This window comes from Balaenoptera physalus (genome assembly GCF_965194825.1).
Source record: "Balaenoptera physalus genome assembly, chromosome: 16".
Taxonomy (NCBI): Eukaryota; Metazoa; Chordata; class Mammalia; order Artiodactyla; family Balaenopteridae; genus Balaenoptera; species Balaenoptera physalus.
In genome coordinates this window covers 23,958,966-23,982,340 of record NC_138898.1, presented here as the reverse complement: position 1 = coordinate 23,982,340, position 23,375 = coordinate 23,958,966, and the positions used below count along the sequence as shown (strand labels likewise).

The 23,375-nt window shown below is 40.4% G+C and overlaps 1 protein-coding gene and 1 long non-coding RNA gene across 3 annotated transcripts in view; both read right to left on the bottom strand.

Annotated features, from left to right (window-relative positions):
- Nucleotides 1–21,447, bottom strand: part of UQCC1 (ubiquinol-cytochrome c reductase complex assembly factor 1) — a 96,162-nt gene extending 74,715 nt beyond the window's left edge. For both annotated transcript variants that reach the window (XM_082430348.1, XM_082430349.1), the window contains exons 1-2: nt 21,302–21,447; nt 9,523–9,627 (exon numbers count right to left, since the gene is read on the bottom strand). In XM_082430348.1, the coding sequence (XP_082286474.1) occupies nt 9,523–9,627; nt 21,302–21,325 (129 nt within the window). In that variant the 5' untranslated portion in view covers nt 21,326–21,447. The remainder of the gene's footprint in view (nt 1–9,522; nt 9,628–21,301) is intronic.
- The window catches only part of LOC309645408, a 191,169-nt gene that overhangs the window by 163,969 nt on the left and 3,825 nt on the right, over nt 1–23,375 (bottom strand). The window lies entirely within an intron of this gene.

The following is a 23,375-nucleotide window of genomic DNA, read 5'->3' as shown; positions in this document are numbered from 1 at the left end:
TACAATCACTTTGGAAAATTATTTGGCTGTATCTATGAAGCTGAATGTATACACATTCTGTAAGATTCAACAATTTCATTCCTAAGTATATATCCCAACAGAAATGTGTACATATGTTCACAAAAAACATGTACAAGAATGTTCATAAAAGCACTATCAATAAAAGCCCAACTGGAAGCAATCTAAATATCCATCAATAAATAAATGTCATATAGAGTGAAGTAGGTCATAAAGAGAAAAACAAATATCAACGCATATATGTGGAATCTAGAAAAATGGTATAGATGATCTTATTTGCAAAACAGAAATAGAGACAGACGTAGAGAACAAACGTATGGACACCAAGGGGTGGGGGATGAATTGGGAGATTGAGATTGATATATATACACTACTGATACGATGTATAAAATAGATAACTAATGAGAACCTACTGTATAGCCAGGGAACTCTACTCAGTGCTCTGTGGTGACCTAAATAGGAAGGAAGTCCAAAAAAGAGGGGATATATGTATATGTATAGCTGATTCACTTTGCCATACAGTAGAAACTAACACAACATTGTAAAGCAACTATACTCCAATAAAAGTTAAATAAATAACTTTTATTAAAATAAATTTAAATAAATAAATGGATGAATGAATTGTGGTATAGTCATATAATAAAATACTATACAACAATGAGAATGAATAAACTATTACTACAAAGAGTAACAGGTGAATTTCTAAAACAAAATTGAATGAAAGCAGACAAACACAAGAGAATACATGCTGTATGTTTAAAAGGCAAAACTACTCTCTGATGTTCGAAGTGAAGACTGTGGTTTTAACCTTGGTTAGGGATAGTGACTAAAAGGGGATCAAGGAGCTTCTGGGGTTCTATTTCTTGTTCTGGGTGCTGGTTATGTTCACTTTGGGATAATTCATTGAGCTGTACACTTAACAACTTATATCTTTTTTATATTTTTATTATACTTCAATAAACAACAGAAATTTAGTGAGAAAAGATCTGGAGTCATCAGAAAAAAGATCACGGGTAAGTCTTAAGAAGTGGGCAGGAGGGGGGAGGAATAGATTGAGAGGTTGGGATTGACATATACACACTGCTGTATTTAAAACAGATAACCAACAAGGACCTACTGTATAGCGCAGGGTACTCTGCTTAATATTCTGTAATAACCTGAATGGGAAAAGAACTTGAAAAAGAACAGATACATGTATATGTATAACTGAATCACTTTGCTATATACCTGAAACTAACATAACATTGTTAACCAACTATACTCCAATAAAAATTTTTTTTTAATTTTAAATTCATATATCCATTAACCCAGCAACCGTACTCACTCCTAGATACTCAGTCTTACACGTATAATCATACATATGTGAAAAGTGCATTGTTTACAACAGCAAATTATTAGAAACCACTTAAATGTTCATTTATTGAGAACTGTTTCAATATGTATGATGTGTCCATGCAATGGAATATGATGTAGCATTTCTTTCTTTTTTTTTTTTCCTAAAACAAACCTTTTTTTTTTTTTTATAAATTAATTTATTTATTTTTGTCTGTGTTGGGTCTTCGTTTCTGTGCGAGGGCTTTCTCTAGTTGCGGCAAGCGGGGTCCACTCTTCATCGCGGTGCGCGGGCCTCTCACTGTCTCGGCCTCTCCCGTTGCGGAGCACAAGCTCCAGACGCGCAGGCTCAGTAGTTGTGGCTCACGGGCCCAGTTGCTCCGCGGCATGTGGGATCTTCCCAGACCAGGGCTCGAACCCGTGTCCCCTGCATTGGCAGGCGGATTCTCAACCACTGCACCACCAGGGAAGCCCGATGTAGCATTTCTTTTTTTTTTAAAGAGCCTCTGTTTTTTTGTTTTTTTTTTAAATTTTATTTATTTATTTTATTTATGGCTGTGTTGGGTCTTCGTTTCTGTGCCAGGGCTTTCTCCAGCTGTGGCAAGCGGGGGCCACTCTTCATCGCGGTGCGCGGGCCTCTCACTATCGCGGCCTCTCTCGTTGCGGAGCACAGGCTCCAGACGCGCAGGCTCAGCAATTGTGGCTCACGGGCCCAGTTGCTCCGCGGCATGTGGGATCTTCCCAGACCAGGGCTCGAACCCGTGTCCCCCGCATTGGCAGGCAGATTCTCAACCACTGCGCCACCAGGGAAACCCAGCATTTCTTAAATGAGTTTTAGATGTACAGATATGAAACTACCTCCAAGTTACATTTGTTAAGTGAATAAATGATGTATAGTATGTAATCTGCATTTATGTATGAAATTATAAATTTATCTTTGTTGTTTAAAAAAAAAGAATGGAAACAAACAAAAACAAAAAACAATAAAAAATCGAAAATAAAAGCAAAATTTATTTAATTATGTTCTAACTAATACATAGCACTATAAAATTGCACATAGTTGACTGACTGGTTTATTCATTCTATCAAGCCACAGATATTTATTAAATGCCTACTGTATGTCAAAGCCCTGTTCTAACAGCTTGGAACACTAGAGTGAATGTCTTACAGAAAGTCTTTTAGACTTTTCAACTTGTATAGTTTCATAAATACTATATAATGATGATAATGAAGATGAGTACTGACCATTTAAATACTGTGTACTTCTTTCTTTTTTTTTAAATTAATTTTTATTGGTATATAGTTGCTTTACAATGTCGTGTTAGTTTCTTCTGTATGGCAAAGTGAATCAGCTATACATATACATATATCCCCTCATTTTGGGATCTCCTTCCCATTTAGGTCACCACAGAGCACTGAGTAGAGTTCCCTGAGCTATACAGTAGGTTCTCATTAGTTATCTATTTTATACATAGTATCAATAGTGTATATATGTCAGTCCCAATCTCCCAATTCACCCCACCCCCCTTCCCACATGGTGTCCATACGTTTGTTCTCTACGTCTGTGTCTCTGTTTTGCAAATAAGATCATCTACACCATTTTTCTAGATTCCACATACATGCATTAATATATGATATTTGCATTTCTCTTTCTTACTTCACTCTGTATGACAGTCTCTAGGTTCATCCACGTCTCTACAAAAGACCCAAATTCGTTCCTTTTTATGGCTAATATGCCATTGCATATATATACCACATCTTCTTTATCCATTCCTCTGTTGATGGACATTTAGGTTACTTCCATGTCCTGGCTATTGTAATAGTGCTGCAATGAACATTGGGGTACATGTGTCTTTTTGAATTATGGTTTTCTCTGGGTATATGCCCAGTAATGGGATTGCTGGGTCATACAGTAGTTCTATTTTTTAGTTTTTTAAGGAACCTCCATACTGTTCTCCATAGTGGCTGTATCAATTTACATTCCCACCAACAGTACAAGAAGGGTCCCTTGGGCTTCCCTGGTGGCGCAGTGGTTGAGAATCTGCCTGCCAATGCAGGGGACACGGGTTCGGGTCCTGGTCCGGGAAGATCCCACATGACACGGAACAAATGGGCCCGTGAGCCACAATTACTGAGCCCGCGCATCTGGAGCCTGTGCTCCGCAACAAGAGAGGCCGCGACAGTGAGAGGCCCGCGCACCGCGATGAAGAGTGGCCCCCGCTTGCCACAGCTAGAGAAAGCCCTTGCACAGAAACGAAGATCCAACACAGCCATAAATAAATAAATAAATAAATAAATAAATAAATAAATAAATAAATAAATAAATAAAAATTAAAAAAAAAAAAAAAAAAGAATCCGCCTGCCAATGCAGGTGACACGGGTTCGAGCCCTGGTCCAGGAAGATCCCGAATGCCACGGAACAACTAAGCCCGTGTGCCACAACTAGTGAGCCTGCACTCTAGAGTCCACAAGCCACAACCACTGAGTCCACATGCCACAACTACTGAAGCCTGTGCTCCTAGAGCCCATGCTCCGCAACAAGAGAAGCCACTGCAATGAGAAGCCAGCGTGCCGCAACGAAGAGTAGCCCCCGCTCGCCACAACTAGAGAAAAGCCCGTGCACAGCAACGAAGACCCAACACAGACAAAAATAAATAAATATATATATTTTTTAAAAAGACATATTAAGATTTTCCTTTTATTTTTTGCTTCCTAAAAGGTTCTAAAAATGAAAAGATCTCCCTGATAGAGAGAGGGAGAGAGAGAGAGAGGGAGAGAGAGAGAGTGAAAGAAAGAGAGAGAGAGAGGGAGAAAGAAATGAGGAAGGAAGGAAGGAAGGGAGGGAGGGAGGGAGGAACAAAAGAAAGAAAGAAAGAAAGAGAAAGAAAGAGAGAAAGAAAGAGAGAAAGAAAGAGAGAGAGAGAGAAAGAAAGAAAGAAAGAAAGAAAGAAAGAAAGAAAGAAAGAAAGAAAGAAAGAAAGAAAGAAAGAAAGAAAGAAAGAAAAAAGGGAAAGGAAAAGAGAAAGAGAAAGGAAAGGAAAGGAAAAAGGAGGGCAGGACTCAACGCAATTCTTGAACACTATATGTATCTGGTCCTTTTAGCAAAGCTATAAGCTCCACCAGGAGACAGTCTATCTTATACTTCTTTTTATTTTCTGTCCCATTGCTCAACACCATTCTGGGCATGGAGTAGGCACTCAATAAAAACTAGGTGGGGTTTTTTTTTTTTTCCAAATAGAAGGACAATCTGGAGAAGGTCCAGTAAAGAACCACAGGAATGATCAAAGAGATGAATAAAAGGTCCTAGTGGAAAGGTTAAAATAAATTGAAGCTGTTTAGCTTGGAGAAAAAGCAACTGAAGAACTAAGGAGTAACTTAGAATAACAACACTTGAGCTGGAAGGAATCTCAGAGATCTTCTAAGTCCAACCTTTTCCTTTCACAGATGAGGAAACTAAGACACAGGGAGAGGTTGCAACTTGCTTAAGGTAGTTTTAGGATTAAAAAAAAAAAATTTTTTTTTAAAGTTTCAATTTACTAGGTGAAGAGAAAATTTACCCAAGTAGCATGAACACAAATAGCAACAAAAATAGCAGTTACAATTTACTGAAGATCTCCCATATGCCCAGCACCTGTACGCTTGCTGTTTTACTTATGTTATCTCACAACAACCTTGAAAAGCTGATACTATTTTTTCCCATTTTAGAAATAAGAACACTAAGGCTCAAAGAAGTAAGTTCATTAAGGGGTAAAACATGTATTCAGAGCTATCTTCTTTCCCCTATATCTAACTGATTTCAAAAACCTGTGTAGAGTTTTCAACAACACTGGCTCATGTACACTTAGCACCCAGATCTTAATTTCTAAATATTCCAAATATCATTCTCCAATAAAAGGAACCAGGGCTCCCAGGGGGAAACTGTTAACTCTAGGGCTAGAGCAAAGAAAATACAACATGAACCTGAAACATCTTGTGGTGCCAAGAAACAAGGAAGTGTTCAAAATATGAAGGCACGTGGAAAGGAACTTGAAGGAGTTCTCAACAGCCAAACATGGAACAATTTGATCAACAAAATAATGAGAATAATGCATTATAACTCACAGAATAAATATCCATTAGCTCATACTGATACAAACAAAATAATTGAATAAATAAACAAATGGAGAGGAAGTGACAGCTCTTCCTTACAGTAGAATTCCAATCAAGAAATGTAGTACGCAATGATGGAATTAGAAAATGACCATCAAGCAAACACCATAGTAATGACTGTTGCAGTCAAGAACCATAAATAGAATTACCACGTGATACCACAATACCACTTCTGCGTATATGTCCAAAAAAATTCAAAGCAGGATCTTGGAGAGATGCTTGCACACTTATGTTCATTGCAGCATTATTCACAATAGCCAAGATATGGCAGTAACCCAAATGCCCACTGACAGAAGAATGGATAAAGAAACTGTGACATATATATAGATATAGATATACAGATATAGATATAGATAGACAGATAGATAGAAAAATGGAATGTTATACAGCCTTAAAAAAGAAAGAAATCCTGCTCCCACCCCTCACCCCTGGGTGCCCACGGACCCAACAATAAACCCTTATAAGACATTTTACACAAACATTTACAAGTTGTTGTAATAAATTATTCAGCTTAGGCTGCTTCATCTTTTGTAGTTCTTGGACTTTTTCTTAATCCTTTAAAAGGAACATCACTGATTGATCCTTTCAGTCACCATCTTCTAAGATCTTGGAAGTTTTGGAACATTTTTATATTTATGCAAAAAAAGGAACGAAATAGTTGAAATAAAAGTTTTTATCAAAACTCCACCTCCTGGGGCTTCCCTAGTGGTACAGTGGTTAAGAATCCGCCTGCCAATGCAGGGGACACGGGTTCGATCCCTAGTCCGGAAAGATCCCACATGCTGCGGAGCAACTAAACCTGTGAGCCACAACTACTGAGCCTGGGCTCTAGAGCCTGCGAGCCACAACTACTGAGCCCACATGCCACAACTACTGAAGCACATGCCTAGATCCCGTGCTCCACAACAAGAGAAGCCACCACAATGAGAAGCCCGTGCACCACAAAGACCCAATGCAGCCAAAAAACCAAAAAAAAAACCCCACAACATTGTAAATCAACTATATTTCAATAAAAATTATTTTTAAAACTTCAAAAAAAGAAGTATGATGAGAAACAGGATATTTGCATAATCTCAAAGTATCTTCTCACAAGACACCTACTAATTACAAAGGGGAAAATAGTACTGTATAGTAGAGGAAGCTGACAGACACCAATCTAATAACCAAGTCATCAAAGTTAACATCACCAGTAATAACTGGCATCATGTATCCCCTGATATGACCCACTGAGAAGGAAACAATATCACTTGTGCCAAAAATGCATAGCCTCAATCTATTTTTAAGAAAATATTAGACGAACCCCAATTGAGAGACCAAAAAAAGGACATTAATGGGGAAAAAAAGTAAAATTGGAATAAGGTGTATAGATTAGTTAATAGTATCACATCAATGTTCACTTCCTGGTTTCAATAATTGCACTATGGTCATATAAGATGCTAACATTAGAGGAAGCTAGATGAAGGGTATAAGGGAACACTACCATTTTTATAACTTTTCTGTAAGTTTAAATTATTTCAAAAGTTAAAAAAAACTTTTTAAGTAGACTCATCAAAGTATGACAGAACTTCAAGAGGTTATCTAGAAAAGACAGATTAGAGTCCAATGTCCCTAGCCTTTTGAAAATGATAATAGGATTATAGCATTGGACATTACCTTAGAGATCATCTGATACTACCATTCATCCAATGGCGGATACTTTTATGTCAAGCCCCTAACATAGCCTTCCAATCATTGCTTGAATACTTCCAGTAAAAGTAAATTTACTTTGTCAAAATACAGCCAACACATCCCATTACACCACAATCCTAGTTAATACTCCTCATTCTAAGCCAAATCTGCCTCCCTGTCAGATATGTACCTAAGGATGTCATTCTGAGGCAGAGTTTTCCAATCAGGAGAACTCAAAGATGGGAAGATGTACCAGTGAGGTAACGTCAATATGACAAAATGTCCAGTTTATTTACAATGGCTAAAATTACATCTTGTCAGCATGAGATAAACAATTTTAAGTTATTTACATGGATGCTTTGCTATAATGCCGTCCCAGAGCCTAATATAGTACCTGGTATATATTAGGTACCCAAGAAATGTTTATTGATTCAAAGAATACGGCACAAGTCAGAGATTGATATAATGAGTTCCTCCTTCCACCATGTCTGCACACATTATTTACAAACGATTTAGAACTATAGGATAAATTCTACTAAAATTTTCCAGTGCACAAAAATAAAAATAAAAATAGAACCTAGCCCAACTCTGAAAAGAAATAGCTACATAACTACCCAAAGTAGATGCCTCCTCTGCACAAGTATATTCTTCATTCATTCAACATACATTTAGTGCCTTCTCTGTGCCAGACTTAGTGAGAAGCCCAGGAAATACAGGTAAAAATAAGACATGTCCTCAGAAGGGCAAGGCTTACACACTAGCTGGAGGGAATTACTCTATATTTTAATATATTTATTTATTTAAATTATATAATATATAATTATATACATCAAAAATAATTTTTCATTGCATTAAATATGAAAAAGAAAGTGAATGGCTACAAAAGGAATTTATATAAAATGCTAATGAAAATAAATTCCCAGTAGATAAACAGAGAAATGATGTAAGTATGTAATTTTTACAAACCAGAATATAACTGATAAACAGAAAAATGCTTAACCCTGATAAAGAAATGCAAAGCGGGCTTCCCTGGTGGCCCAGTGGTTGAGAATCTGCCTGCCAATGCAGAGGATACGGGTTCGAGCCCTAGTCTGGGAAGATCCCGCGTGCCGCAGAGCAACTAGGCCCGTGAGCCACAATTGCTGAGCCTGCGCGTCTGGAGCCTGTGCTCCGCAACAAGAGAGGCCACGATAATGAGAGGCCCGCGCACCGCGATGAAGAGTGGCCCCCACTTGCCGCAACTGCAGAAAGCCCTCACGCAGAAACGAGGACCCAACACAGCCATAAAAATAAATAAATAAATAAACCCAAAGTTTAAAAAAAAAAAAAAAGAAATGCAAAGCAAAATAAGGTAACAGTTTTCTACCCAATTAGTTTAAATTTTTTAAAAACACCCAATTTAGGGGAGGTAATGATGAAAAACTAGTTATATAAACTTGCTGGTGGCAGTATAAATTAAAACAACTTTTTGGAGAGGAAACTGCTTATACTCTTTGACCTAGGGTACACCCTCCTAGAAGTTTATCTTTAATAAATAATTAAAAATAAGAAATACTATATAACAATAAAATGGTAACCACATTAAAGTCTACAAAAAATCTGTAAATAATTTTAATATAAACAAAGGCTAAATAAATAACATGTAGCCATTTAAAAAATTAATTATGAAATCTATCTAACAATGTGAATAATGTCTGCTCTAATAAGTGAAAAAGCACCAGAACATAAAATTCTGTGGATATTTGTTAAGGTACCTAGGGAAAAAATTAGTACACACATACATACTTAAGGACTGGAAAAGAACCAGCAGATGTTTTCAGGTTTGAAGTCATGGGTGATTTTTATTTCCTTTATTACTAAATTATTTGTACAATTAACAAAAATCAGGAGAAAAAACTCTCAAGGAGGGTCCAAAGTAAACTACATTATAAAGAATCATGTGATCAGTGGTAAACTAAGGCCTGAAATAATTGTTCCTTGGATTTTTATGTTCATAAAAAGGAAAAAAATAAAGAAACATTTCTTACCCCAAATAAAAGTGGTACAAAGTGGCTACAAAAAGAAAACTGAAGAAAAGTTAACTCTGAGATGAATATCTGGAAACACTCCCAACAGTAAAAGTCATCAGACTGTAGCATGGTATCCTAGGCTAAGTTCCACTGCTGGGGTATTTAGAAGCAACGCCCTAGACACCATACAGTAGGAATTAGTCCTGAGCTGGCACCACAGAGACCCAGAAGTGGTCTCATGAGGTTTTTCCATCACACAATTTGGTTGGCTAATCTATAAATACATGACATTTGCACATAAACACTAAGGTTTTTTCATACCAAGCAAAGGAATAACAAATCTTACCTGGGAAGTACCAGACAGAGCCCTGCCCCACTGTCCCTGTGTATGAGACACAAGTAGCAATCGGCTGCATACTGGAACCCACTGGGAGATGCTAATCCGGTTCCTCTAGAGAAAGAAAAAAATAGTCTGTCAGGAATCTCTATCAGACTCCATGTGTAGAAGGCAAAGAGTGTACCTAAGTCTAGAAATCCTGCCAGAACAGGGCACATGAAAGGAGAATTTCCAAAACAGGACTAGGACCAAGCCTCCCCATGCTCATCTCTCCAAGGATAAAAGGTACCACTGCCTACCACGGACTAGATGAATTCTGGTAATAGCTGACCCAAACTGGAGGACATGAGCTCCCTCTCAGGAAAGTAACAAAATAAACCTACTTCAGGCATTTTACAGTTAGCTTATCATTTAAATCAGAGTTTGCAATTCCTTTTCATAAACAATGATTTATAAGCTCTTCATAAAAATCCCTTTACAGTAAACAGTGCCAGGATTACCATAATCCCCAAAAGGATGAAGAAACTAGGGCTGAAATTTTTAGGGTGGGAAAACACACTTGGGCAATTTGATTTCCAAGACAAAGAGAGATTAAGTGGCTGTTAGAGCTATGACTGAGGTTCAATTTTTCCCTCTGGCATTAATTGACCTCAAAAAGGTCTCTGGACTAAATGAGCATGGATCCAGGAGTTGGATTAGTTAAAGGTTAGGCTGGAGAAAGGAGGAGCTCTACCTTGCTAAATGAGAAGCCTGCTTTACTTTATGAACCTGAAATACAACCCACTGTATAAATGGCATCCAGGTACACAGCACTGGACATCTCTATTCTAGAAACCAACTCTGGGAGATCAAAGGGCTTCTTTCACTTGGCCTGTAGACCTTATAGGGCCATAATGAGGACTGGATATACCAAACTGTCTGAAAACACTTTGCCAAGCATCAACTACAATAGTAGGAGTCAAAGATCCGGATCCTAGTTTAAACTCAGCTACTTTAATATAATCTTTGAAAGTAATTACACCTTTATGATACTCAGTTTCCTCTTAACAAATATTAGTAATACTTACAAGCACTTACTATGTGCCAGGTATTTTTCAGGTACTTTACATATATGAACTCATTTAAACCTCATAATCACCACCCAATGACTTAGGTATATTGTTATTATCCCATGTATATGGATAAAGAAATGGAAGTATGGATAAGATAAGTAACTTCCCAAGGTCACATGGTTAATAAACGGCTGGGTTAAGATTTGAATCCAGAAAGCCCAACTCCTGGATCCATGCTCATTTATGGGATGAAAGGGTAAAGGAAATATCCCCAAAGTCCCTTCTAGCTCTACCACTCTATGACCTAGTCTTGAACCAATTAAAATACGGCATAATACTATGGGAAGAGTCCTGTACTTGGAATCAGAAAGCACTGATTTGACTCTTGGCTCCCCTGTCAGTGAGCTATGAGCCTTTGTTGCCTCTTCCATAAAATAAATAAAAATCCCTACCTCTCAGGATTTTAAGGAAAAAAAATGTCCTTTGCAGTATGTCCAACTCAATAAATATTAAGTTGAATCTGAATCTCCATTTCCTCATGAGTAGGCAGGAAGGGCCAGGGGTAAGGGGGAGAAAGTATTAGAATTTTAAACCTAGAGATGCTTTCTAAAGTTGTGTAACTGTTTCTAATAGGCTACTCACAGCAACTTATGTTTCAAATTAAAAGTAAAGCTTAAAAATAGGATTTTATTTCAGCTGAGGTTTGACCTGTTGGGATTGTTTTCAAATGAGATACAATTACTGGCTTCTTGTTTACTAACAACTGACACATTTACCAGAATCATTCGATGTCAGATGTTCCTTTCCTAAAAATGTAAATACCGTGCTAAGATGAAACTTCAGCAGATTCAGGCCCAAAGAGGTGGGGGGGGGGGTGGGGGGAAGGTAAGAGGAAATTACAAGTAGGAACAATGCAAACTTTTGGAAGATTTTTCTGAAGAATTTCATCATATTTTTTCCAATGTCAATAAGAATTTTCTCTGTAGCATTTGACTCTACTTGGTCTCATGCCAATATTTTAAATCACTTCTTATTAGAAGAAAGTAGTAATCAGCTGCTCTTTTCTTTCCTTCTCCAATCCTACAACAACAATTCTTTGTCAAAATCCTTAATTGAAACTGAGGTGTAGCAGAAAGGGTCTCTGAATCTCAAGCCTACCATTAAATAGCTGTGTGACCCTGAACTAGTTACTCAAAACTCTGGACCTCCATTTTCCCTTACCTAAAAGTGGGAATAATAAAACCTACCTCACAGAAGCATCCCAAGGACCACCTGTAAAAGCACTTCAATAACAGTAAAACACACACACAAAAGCTTCACTATTGCTGTTAACAACTGTTACTGAATTATGTAAGTAAACTCCTCTTTCCCCAGCAAACTGTCACAGCAGCAAGAACCATTTTCTTAAAATATTGCTTTGAACCTGGAATTCCCTTTCTCAAAAGCTTGCAGAGCCTCCAAGTGTCTCTGTAGTCAAACTTAAACACCTGATCTTTACCAACTGGACTCCGACCCATCAATATACGTACATACTCTGCCTTGCATTCTCCACTCAGCAGTTCCAAAACCTGACTCATACTCTCTGGTTTGAGAATTACTGCTCCTCTCCACACAAGCTAATCCCCTTGGAGTTCCTCTGGGACTCTCTTCTTCACTCCTACCCAAAGCATGAGCTCATTTGCTTCAACCTAGACTCCAGGTTCTGGTTCTACTGATTCTACTAAGTCCTTTTTCCTTCCCACCTCTCCCAACACTTCATTTATAAATATATATCAATAAATCTGTGGAAGTACTTATCATCCTCTTATAGGTACTAATACATTAGGTCTATAACAATTAGCAAACCTCAGTTCTCCCAAGTTCAGAAAAAAATTCCAGTGGTTAAAATCATTGCTTTAACTTAGGATAGTATAAACACCATTACTCAGTGGGAACTGGCTTTATCGTCCTTTTGCCTCATCAACACTTCAACCAAAATTTTAAAGATAAGTTTTATGTTTGTATTTCCTGTGTATATTGTGATCTGCAGGTGATTTTACACTGTATTTCAAAATATTCTCACAGATCAGCTCTTTTTGTGACTACACTTTAATCAGTCCACTGACCAGACTGTTTCTTCATGTGGTTTTTAAGATACATAGTATTTTCCTTTGCTCACCCATGAGCTGGAAAAGGCTTTACAGGTAGTCAATTCTCCTATTCCCCATAGTTATGTTTTACAAAGTGACCGCAAACACTAAGTTAGCAAACACTGAACCATTGCTCCTAGGGGAAAAATACAGGGTTATGTTCCTGCAAGCCTCTGGTCACAACATTTTCATCAACCAAACAATACATGACCTTGTTATCTGTGTTTCTGTTTAAAGACACCTTATTTAATATGTTGTTGATTCATTAACATTGAACTCACAGCCAATAGCACTAACTCGCTCCTGAACAAAACTTATCTAACACACAAATTTTCTCCACAAGAAACATCACAGCCTTTTTGCACTTAGCAGCACTAGACAGCACTTCAGCACTACACCTGGGGGCCATTTTAAACAGGGAAATCACCAACAAAAGCACAAAAATGCAAAAAACATGACACTAAATAGACCATGAGAAGGATACTTGTTTACAGCATAATAGCTGAAACAAGAAGTCAGAGTATCACCTCAGCCAGGAATATGCATGTTGCAGTTCGAATTTTTCACCCCTCTGCACATGTCCACAAATGACTGCAAAAGCACCACGAGTATTGATTTGGGTTACAAATAAATTTTAGCAAGTATGTGAATTCACAAATACAGGAAGGATTTGAGCAAATCAGTAAATATATTAAGGATGAGGGATCAGGTTTCTATCAGAGAAAGGAGTTAACAAATATGAAAAGGCAAAAGGATAGAATAAACCCTGTGCTATTGGGTTGGATTTAGAGTAACTGGTATAAGTTTTTAATATACAGAGATAAATAAAGAAATCAACATATGTGTGTTTATGTATATGTATACACATACATATACTTCCTACTCCTGTACTGATAGGGCCTGTAAGCAATGACACCCCAGTTGCAATGACAACATGTAGCATCCAAACTTGGTTTCTAAATAGTAGTATTCACTGAAAGGAACTAGTCTTCTCTGGAGAAAAGTTGACTCCTGAATGGGGTTGAAGCTCCTCAAACCTTATTCACAAATAAGGAATTATTTGATCTGTCTAGCAGTTCCTTGGAAGACTCCATCCGTCTTGGAACTCCTCCAGTATGAAAACCATTTTCCCCAGGAGCTCCCCAGGAGCGTTAGTGGAAAACAAATAGAGGCAATTGTTTAACTTTGTGGCTGCCTGAGGCAGTGGATAATACTTGGGGAAAACAACAGGCTAACCAAAAAGTTTAAAAGGAAAATCAGAGGAATGAGATATGCATAGGGACCTTGAAAAGCTCTGACGTATTCCTGGGAATTTGAAGGCCATGCAGATGCACAGGTTTGTGCACATGCCCAGAACAGGAAAGACCTGAGACTGCTCTAAGCTCTCATCTGTGGTTGACCTTGAGGTGCTTCGCAAGCAGGAAGTGAAGGTTAAGGCAGAACTGTCAAATGACTGGCAGAAGGACGAAGGCATGCTCCAAAATGCACACAGAGCCGCTCAACAAATACTGAGAGACTCATTGGTTCCAGGTATTTAAGGAAATCTCCATCCAATCATTACTTGACCACTAAGCTAACTGGGCAGAGACCACACGACAAAGAATACAGACTTTACAGAATTAATTCAGAAAAGTCACTAAACAGAAAAATAACAACAAACTCTGGGAAAAGAAAGTCCTGATTTCCAGAGGTGCCACATTATATTATTTAAAATGTTTAGGGCTTCCCTGGTGGCGCAGTGGTTGAGAATCTGCCTGCCGATGCAGGAGACACGGGTTCGAGCCCTGGTCTGGGAAGATCCCACATGCCGCGGAGCAACTAGGCCCGTGAGCCACAACTACTGAGCCTGCGCGTCTGGAGCCTGTGCTCCGCAACAAGAGAGGCCGCGCGACAGTGAGAGGCCCGCGCACCGCGATGAAGAGTGGCCCCCACTCGCCGCAACTAGAGAAAGCCCTCGCACAGAAACAAAAACCCAACACAGCCAAAAATAAATAAATAAATTAATTAATTAATTAATTAAAAGAAAGAAAGAAAAAGAAAAGTAGGTAAACATATAAAAAAAAAAATGTTTAGTTTTCAACAAAAACTTATGAAACATGTAAAAAAACAAAAAAAGCATGGTCAAAACAAGGGAAAATTTAAAAATCAATAGAAACTGTCCCTGAGGAAGCCCAGACATTAGACAAACCAGACAAAGACTTTGAACCAGCTATTTAAAAATTTTAAGATCTAAAGGAAACCATGACTAAAGAACTAAAGCAAAGTATGAGAATGGTATCTCACCAAATAAACAATATCAATAAAGAAAGAAATTTTACAAAAAGCCAAACAAAAATTCTGGAGTTGAAAAGAACAATAAGGGACTTCCCTGGTGGTGCAGTGGATAGGCCTCTGCACTCTCAATGCAGGGGGCCTGGGTTTGATCCTTGGTCAGAGAACTAGATCCCACATGCATGCTGCAAGTAAGAGTACACGTGCCACAACTGAGGAGCCCGCAGGCCGCAACTAAGGAGCCAGCGAGCCACAACTAAGGAGCCTGTGAGCTGCAACTAAGGAGCCCATCTGCCACAACTAAGACCCAGTGCAAGCAAATAAATAAATATTTTTTTAAAATTTTTTTTAAAAGAAAAGAACAATAAATAAAATTAACATTTCACTAGAGAAGTTTAACAGCAGATTTGAGCAAAAGAAAAAATCAGTGACCTTGAAGATAGATCAATTGAGATTATCCAGCCCAATGAACAGAAAGAAAAAAAAAATGGAGAAAATTTAATGGAGTCTCAGAGACCTACCAGCAAACGTATCTACACCATCAAACATACCAACATATGTATAATGGGAGTCTCAGACGGAGAGGAGAGAAATAAGGAACAGAAAAAATATGTGAAAAAATACTTGCAGATGGGACTTCCCTGGGGGCGCAGTGGTTAAGAATCCGCCGCCAATGCAGGGGCATGGGTTCGATCCCTGGTCTGGGAAGATCCCACATCCCACATGCCACAGAGCAACTAAGCCCATGCGCCACAACTACTGAGCCCGCATGTCACAACTACTGAAGCCCACATGCCTACAGCCCATGCTCTGCAACAAGAGAAACCACCACAATGAGAAGCCCGCACACCGCAACAAAGAGTAGCCCCTGCTCGCTGCAAGTAGAGAAAAGCCTGTGCGCAGCAACGTAGACCCAATGCAGCCAAAAATAAATTAATTAATTTTTTTAAGACTTTAAAAATGGTCCACATCAAAAAAATCTTTAAAAAAAAAAACTACAATGAGATTATCCTCTCACACCCATTAAGATGGCCACTATAAAAAAAAAAAAAAAGAAAAGAAGTGTTGGAGAAGATGTGGAGAAATTGAAACCCTTGTGCTTTGTTGGTAGAAATGTAAAATGGTGCAACTGCTATGGAAAACAGGATGGCGATTGTTCAAAAAGTTAAACACAGAATTACAATATGATCCAACAATTCTACTTCTTAGCACATACCCAAAAGAAGTAACAACAGGGACTAGAACAAATATTTGTACACCCATGTTCATGGCAGCACTATTTGGCAATAGCCAAAAGGTGGAGGCAACCAAAGTGCCCATCAACAGATGAATGGATAAATGAAATGTAGTATATGCATACAACAGAATATTATTCAGCCTTAAAAAAAGGAAATTCTGTCATGCTACAACATGGATGAACTTTGAGGACATTATGTTAAGTGAAATAAGCCAGTCACAAAAGAACAAACACTATGAGGTACCTAGAGTAGTCAAAATCATAAAGACAGAAAGAATGGTGGTTGCCCAGGGCTGGGTAGAGTGGGGCATAGGGATTTATCTTTTAATAGGTACAGAGTTTCAATTTTTTAAGATGAAAAGAGTTCTTTGGATGATGGTGGTGATGGCAGCACAACAATGTGAATGTACTTAATACCACTGAACTGTACACTTAAAATTGGTTGAAATGGTAAATTATGTTATGCGTATTCTACTACAATTTTTTTTAAACTCCAGTGTGGCTTTCTGCAATTTATACTACTATCAAAGAAAAGTAAAAATTATTACCAATGTCAAAACAGCTCATAAAACAATAAAAAAGTCCCAGTGCACTGCTCAAATGTCCAGTTCCTCTGCTAGATCTACTCAGCAATAGCAGTGTTTCAGTTTACTCCTCCTTCCCAAACCCATCCTTAGAGAAGGGTAAAAACTGGTCAAAAAGACAGAAAGAGGAAGAAGTAAGGGGAGACTAATGAGAATGTTTCAGGAATACTACTTCTCGGTGGTTCAATTTTCTTGTCTGCAAAATGGGGGAATAATAGTGCCTACCTTTTCAAAGGGCTGTCGTAAGGATTTAGCAAGTTCACACACATAAAGTATTTAAGAGTGCTTACCACATGGTAAGTGCCCTATAAATGTTACCTATCAATATTATTGCTAGAGAAATCTCAACATTTTTGTTTCAACTACAACTTATATTTCAGCTCTCTCCTGAACACCAAATATCCAGCTGCAAAAACAAAAACCAACAACAACAACAAAACACAAACAAAAAAACCCCAAAAACTCCAGCTAGATTTTCTCAGTGAAGAACACTGCTATTAACTCAGTCATCCTAGGCTGACCTGGGACAAGCTGTTAGACTCTTCCCTCTTCCTCATCCTTAACATCTAATCTCTCATCAAGCTCTGTAGACCTCAATACCTCTTGCAACCATCCCTCCTTCTGTAACCACACTGTCCATCTCCCACTTAGTACAGGCCTTCCTCACTTCTTCCAGGATTACTTTAGTTTCTGACTGGCCTTGGGGACTCTAATCTCAGCCCTCTCTGACTGATCCATCTGTTACATCCACCCCTGTTACAAGGATCTATTAGAACAAAAATCTATGTTTTTTGTTTACTATGTTGACTTTTTTTTTACTTTTTTATACTAATTAAAAATTTTAAATTTCAATTTAAAAATGAGAGAAGGAACAAAGTGTTCCCCTGATCAATGGTGGCTGGAAGCAGGGAGAGCAATACAAGGATTGCAAAAGGGCGCAAAGAAATTTTGGGGAGTGACGGATATATTCCTTATTTTTATTATGATTATGACTTTTCAGGTGTATACCTGTGTCAAAACTTATCAAATTATACAATTAAATAAGTGTGATTTACTGTACATCAATTATTCCTCAATTTTAAAAATTTAAATAAGAAAAAAAACAAGAGTAAATGCATCAAAAAAACCTTTAAAAATAAATCTTCCCTTCGTTTAAAATACTTCAATGGCTGCCCTCTGCCTCAAGATAAATCTCCAACCCCTAACTATGACATGCAAGGCAATGTCTCCTCTACTGCCATTTCCCCACAAGTGCCCCTGAGTCCAGCCAGAGAGATTTACTTAGAGCGCCTTTGTTGTCTAGCATAGTAGCATAAGCTAATGCTTCTCCTCTATTTCCTTTCCCGTATTCCCCATCTAATGCTCCCTCATTTAGTTTAAGTATCTAAATGCTTGTCCTCAGGGTGGGTTAGGTGCCTTTCTACTCTGCTACCATAGCACCTAGTTAAGACTTCTATCACAGCATTTCAAGAATTGTTATCAGTAGTTTTCTTTTCTGTCTCTGCTCTTAGATTATAAACATGAGAATAAGTTCTATGTTTTTCATCCTCAGTCCCTTGGAGAGTTCCTAGAATGCAGTAAACACTCAAAATAGTCGCTGAATTAAAAGGAAGGGAAAAAAAGCATTTAAAATGTCACTTGTATCAATTGATTCTCTCATCAACCCTATCAAACTTACCCTTAAGAAAATCTGAGGCTCAGAGAAGTTAGGTGATTTGCTTAAGGCTATACCCATAGTAAGTAATGGGGCCAAGCTTTCAAACAAGGCTCTTCTGACTCCTAGATAGGTGCATTTTCCTGTATTTGTGAATTCCTCACAGTGCCTAACCCTAATGCCTCTTCAGCATAGGTGATCAATAAATATCTGCTACTTTCATGTTTACTGTAACTCTCTAGTCCTAAGGGAGTTTCTGTTGCTTTGTCACACATTACAACATGATAAGAAGACTTCAAAGAATTACAGTATACAGTATAAAGTGAAAGTGACTTTCCTTACCTACTCTTGCTTTCTACCTAAAAAGATGAATAGAAAGGGATAAATGGGGGGTAGAAAAAGATTCAACTAATAGAAGGCAGTTAGAAAGGTGGTTTCACTGGATGCTACCAACTAAGAAGAAATGATCCTGTAACCATCCACACGCTCAGTGGCATGCTCAGCTGGGGCAGCCACTAACTTCCAAGACAAGTCAAGGTATTCATTTCAGATCTACGGCCCAATAAAATTCTCATCTTTCCCCCCCAAAATGTCTATCTTAAAAACACCTAGGGGGCTTCCCTAGTGGCGCAGTGGTTGAGAATCTGCCTGCCAATGCAGGGGACACGGGTTCGAGCCCTGGTCTGGGAAGATCCCACATGCCGCGGAGCGACTCGGCCCGTGAGCCACAATTGCTGAGCCTGCGCGTCTGGAGCCTGTGCTCCGCAATGAGAGGCCACGATAGTGAGAGGCCCGCGAGGCCTGCGCACCGCGATGAAGAGTGCCCCCACTTGCCGCAACTTGAGAAAGCCCTCGCACAGAAACGAAGACCCAACACAGCCATAAATAAATAAATAAATAAATTTTTTAAAAAAAGAAAAAGAAGACAATTTCAGTTTCAGACCCGATTATTAAAAAAAAAAAAAAAAAAAAAACCTAGGATGGGACTTGCCTGGTAGCACAGTGGTTAAGAATCTGCCTGCCAATGCAGGGGACATGGGTTCAATCCCTGGTCTGGGAAGATCCCACATGTCGCAGAGCAACTAAGCCTGTGCACCACAACTACAAAGCCTGTGCTCTAGAGTCCACGAGCCACAACTACTGAGCCCACGTGCCACAACTACTGAAGCGCGAGCACCTAGAGCCTGTGCTCAGCAACAAGAGAAGCCACTGTAGTGACAAGCCTGTGCATCACAACGAAGAGTTGCCCCCGCTCACAACTAGAGAAAGCCCGCACGCAGCAACGAAGACCCAACGCAGCCAAAAATAAATAAACTAATTTTAAAAAAAAAAGCAACACACATCTAGGAGGGGGACTTCCCTGGTGGTTCAGTGGTTAAGAATCCACCTTCCAATGCAGGGGACACAGGTTCAATTCCTGGTCGAGGAACTAAGATCCCACATGCAGCAGGGCAACTAAACCCATGCGCCACATCTACTGAGTATGCGAGCCACAACTAGAGAGAAGCCTGCGCACCGCAACTAAGACCCAACACAGCCAAAAAAATAATAATGATAAAAATAAATAAATATTTTTTTAAAAAAACAAAACACTTAGGAGGGAATTCCCTGGTGGTCCAGTGGTTAGGACTCTGCGCTTCCACTGCCAGGGGCCTGGGCTCGATTCCTGGTCAGGGAACTAAGATCCCACAAGCCGAGCACCATGGCCAAAAAAAACACTTAGGACATCCTAGTTGCCATTTCCTCAGCAGTCCTCAGATATGAATCAGTTCCTGCCCTGGCATCAACAATTACTTTACCAAGTGACTTTCTGTAGGTTACAGGAGCTACTCTTCAAAAAAACTTTTACTACGCAACAATAGAGGGCACTGCACTTTGCTAGGCTGACAAGGAATACAAGAAGTAAAATCACAGGCCGTGTATGCCACATATAAAAAGATTAGACACAAATATTTCTAATATCACAACTCAAAAGAAAGCTAGAAGCAGGAATACACAGTGTCTGCTATGAAAACAATCTCCTTGACCCAGTTTTTGAAAGACTTGATAAAATTATAAACTCTACTATCCCTCCATGATTAGGACCCAAGCTCTGTATCCTCCTAACTTTTGTTCTCTTTAATTTTTATAAGTCAGAGTCAGCTAGAAGTTCAGGACTGAATCACAAGAGGTGCAGCAGCTTCCCATATGGGTGTTAATTAGTCGAGTAGTTCTTCGTCACTTATCTCATTCCTTCAACAAATCTTTATTGAACACCTATGATGTGCCAGACACTGTGCTAGGCAGAGTGAAAACGACAGATATGACCCCAGTTCTCGTGCAGCTTTCACTCTAATAGCCTTTAAGAGTATTCCACTTAACTATACAGTTAATAATTAATCTACTGATCTCTGAAACAAACCCAAAGAACGTCAGAATCCCAAAGACCTGCAGATTTACGTCCTCGCTTTGCCCATAGGGACTCTGAAGCCCAAAAGTGACCTGCCCAAGGTCACCCTGAGCATTAGTGACAGAACAAGAACTAGAACCCGGGTCTCCCGAAACTACAATCAGTGCCCCAGGCGCTGCCTCTCTCCCTGAGGGGAAGGAGTCACAGGTGGTGACCAAGAAAAAGCAAGCTTCGTCAAATTTATATCTGACGTCAGTCTCACGCCTTCTCCAAAGAGGGGGAAGCCACGGCCAAACCGAGGGTCGGGGGAAGTGGGAAGCTGCCTCAGTTTCCCTGCAGAGATGCGGCGGCGCAGCCTCGCTACCGCACAGGCTCCGCTCCTGCACTTCCGTCCAGTTGCTCCCGCCCCGCCCTCTCCGACTCCAACCCGGAGGCCCGGTGGGCGACAGCACAAAATCACTCCTTCACTCACAAGCACTCGCACCAGCAACGCCATGTTTCTCGACAACCATTTCCGGGTGAAAGGTGGGCTTCCGGAGTCCCCGCTACAACCACCCCTCCTCTAGGTCGTCTTTTCGCCGGCGGATGCCCGGCAACGGCGGCGCAGGCGCACAGAGGTCGCTGCGCACACGAGCGCGCGCTTCCGCCGCTGTGCCCGAGGAGGCAGGGCCTGGGGCGCGGCCGGACGGTCGGGACGCGCGCGCGCCTCCCGCTCTCTTTAGACTCCGCCAGACACGTCACAGAGGCTCAAGTCATCGCAACACCTGTCCTCTTTGACCTCTGCCTCGGGCTTTTCATAGCTCTTTCATTAACCTACCTCACCCAGCCTCACTCTTCAGCACCACCTTGTCGGAGTCCCTCTTTCCCAGACTCTGTCCCCACAAGGATTCCCCCCTTTTCACCGATGGTTGAAAAGAGCAGAATCCTGGGAGATTCCTAGCACTTCCGGACTCCCTAAGGGACTTCCCTGGTGGTGCAGTGGTTAAGAACCCGCCTGCCAATGCAGGGGACGAAAGTTCGAGCCCTGGTCCTGGAAGATCCCACATGCCGCGGAGCAACTAAGCCCGTGCGCCACAACTACTGAGCCTGCGAGCCATAACTACTGACCCCACGCACCTAGAGCCCGTGCTCCGCAACAAGAGAAGCCACTGCAATGCGAAGCCCATGCACCGCAATGAAGAGCAGCCCCTGCTCGCCCGCAACTAGAGAAAGCCCGCGCGCAGCAATGAAGACCCAACCCAGCCAATTACTGGAAAAAAAAAAAAAAAAAGGACTCTCTAAAACGAGCCTGAGAAAGAGTAGGAGGAGGAACACAGGGCATGGCTGAGTCCTGAAATTCAGGGGAAGAGGGTGGTCACATGCTGACCTGAGACCTGAAGAAGGAACTTTAGGGGTTTCTGGTTGGTTGGTTGTGACTGGGAGCATCTTTGAGTATTGATAGGAAATTATTATAAAGATGAAGATAGAGAAGAAAGAATCAAAGACGCAAAGAGTTTCCACAGGAGGTTGGGAGAGAATGGCCTTGGCTAGAAGACCTCTTGCATTCATTGTATCCCAAGAACAGTAGAGGAGAGAAGGTGTCAGTGCTCCTGGGTGACTGGGAGCAGAAGGGCAGGGTGCTGAAGGACTCCCTTCCCTTTCATTCAGTCAACATAGACCCACTGAATGGTCACTATGTGCTGGACACAAGACAGGTGTGGATACTGGCTTCCTGGAGCTCATAGACCTGGGGGTGGGGGGGAGAGGCTGGAGGTGCTGTGTCACAAAAGTCTAGTAAGCCGATGAAAAAAATAAAATAGTTAAAAATTGTGGTAAGTGCTATGAAGGGAACAACAAAGAGCTAAACTAGAGAATAACATGCGGGGACTTCCCTGGTGGCACAGTGGATAGGACCCTGCCCTCCCAGTGCAGGGGGCCCAGGTTCGATCCCTGGTCAGGGAACTAGATCCCACATGCATGCCGCAACTAAGAGTTCACATGCCACAACTAAGGAGCCCGCCTGCAGCAACTAAGACCCAGCGCAACCAAATTAAAAATAATAATAATAATAACATGGGAAGGAAACTACCCTTTAGAAACTACCCTTAAGGTGCTTTGCACTCAAGTGGACAGCTTATGTGTTTGGTATAGAAAACAGTGGTGTAGCAATCCCACACATAAGTTAGGACAAGTGGCATCACATATTAAAAAGGGGGATTTCCCGGCTTCCCTGGTGGCGCAGTAGTTAAGAATCCGCCTGCCAATGCAGGGGACACGGGTTCGATCCCTAGTCCGGGAAGATCCCACATGCCACGGAGCAACTAAGCCCGTGCGCCACAACTACTGAGCCTGTGCTCTAGAGCTCGTGAGCGACAACTACGGAAGCCTGCGCGCCCAGAGACCATGCTCTGCAACAAGAGAAGCCACTGCAATGAGAAGCCTGCTCACCGCAACGAAGAGTAGTCCCCGCTCGCCACAACTAGAGAAAGCCCGCGCACAGCAACGAAGACCCAATGCCGCCCAAAATAAATAAATAAATAAATTTATTTTTAAAAAGGGGGGGGCAC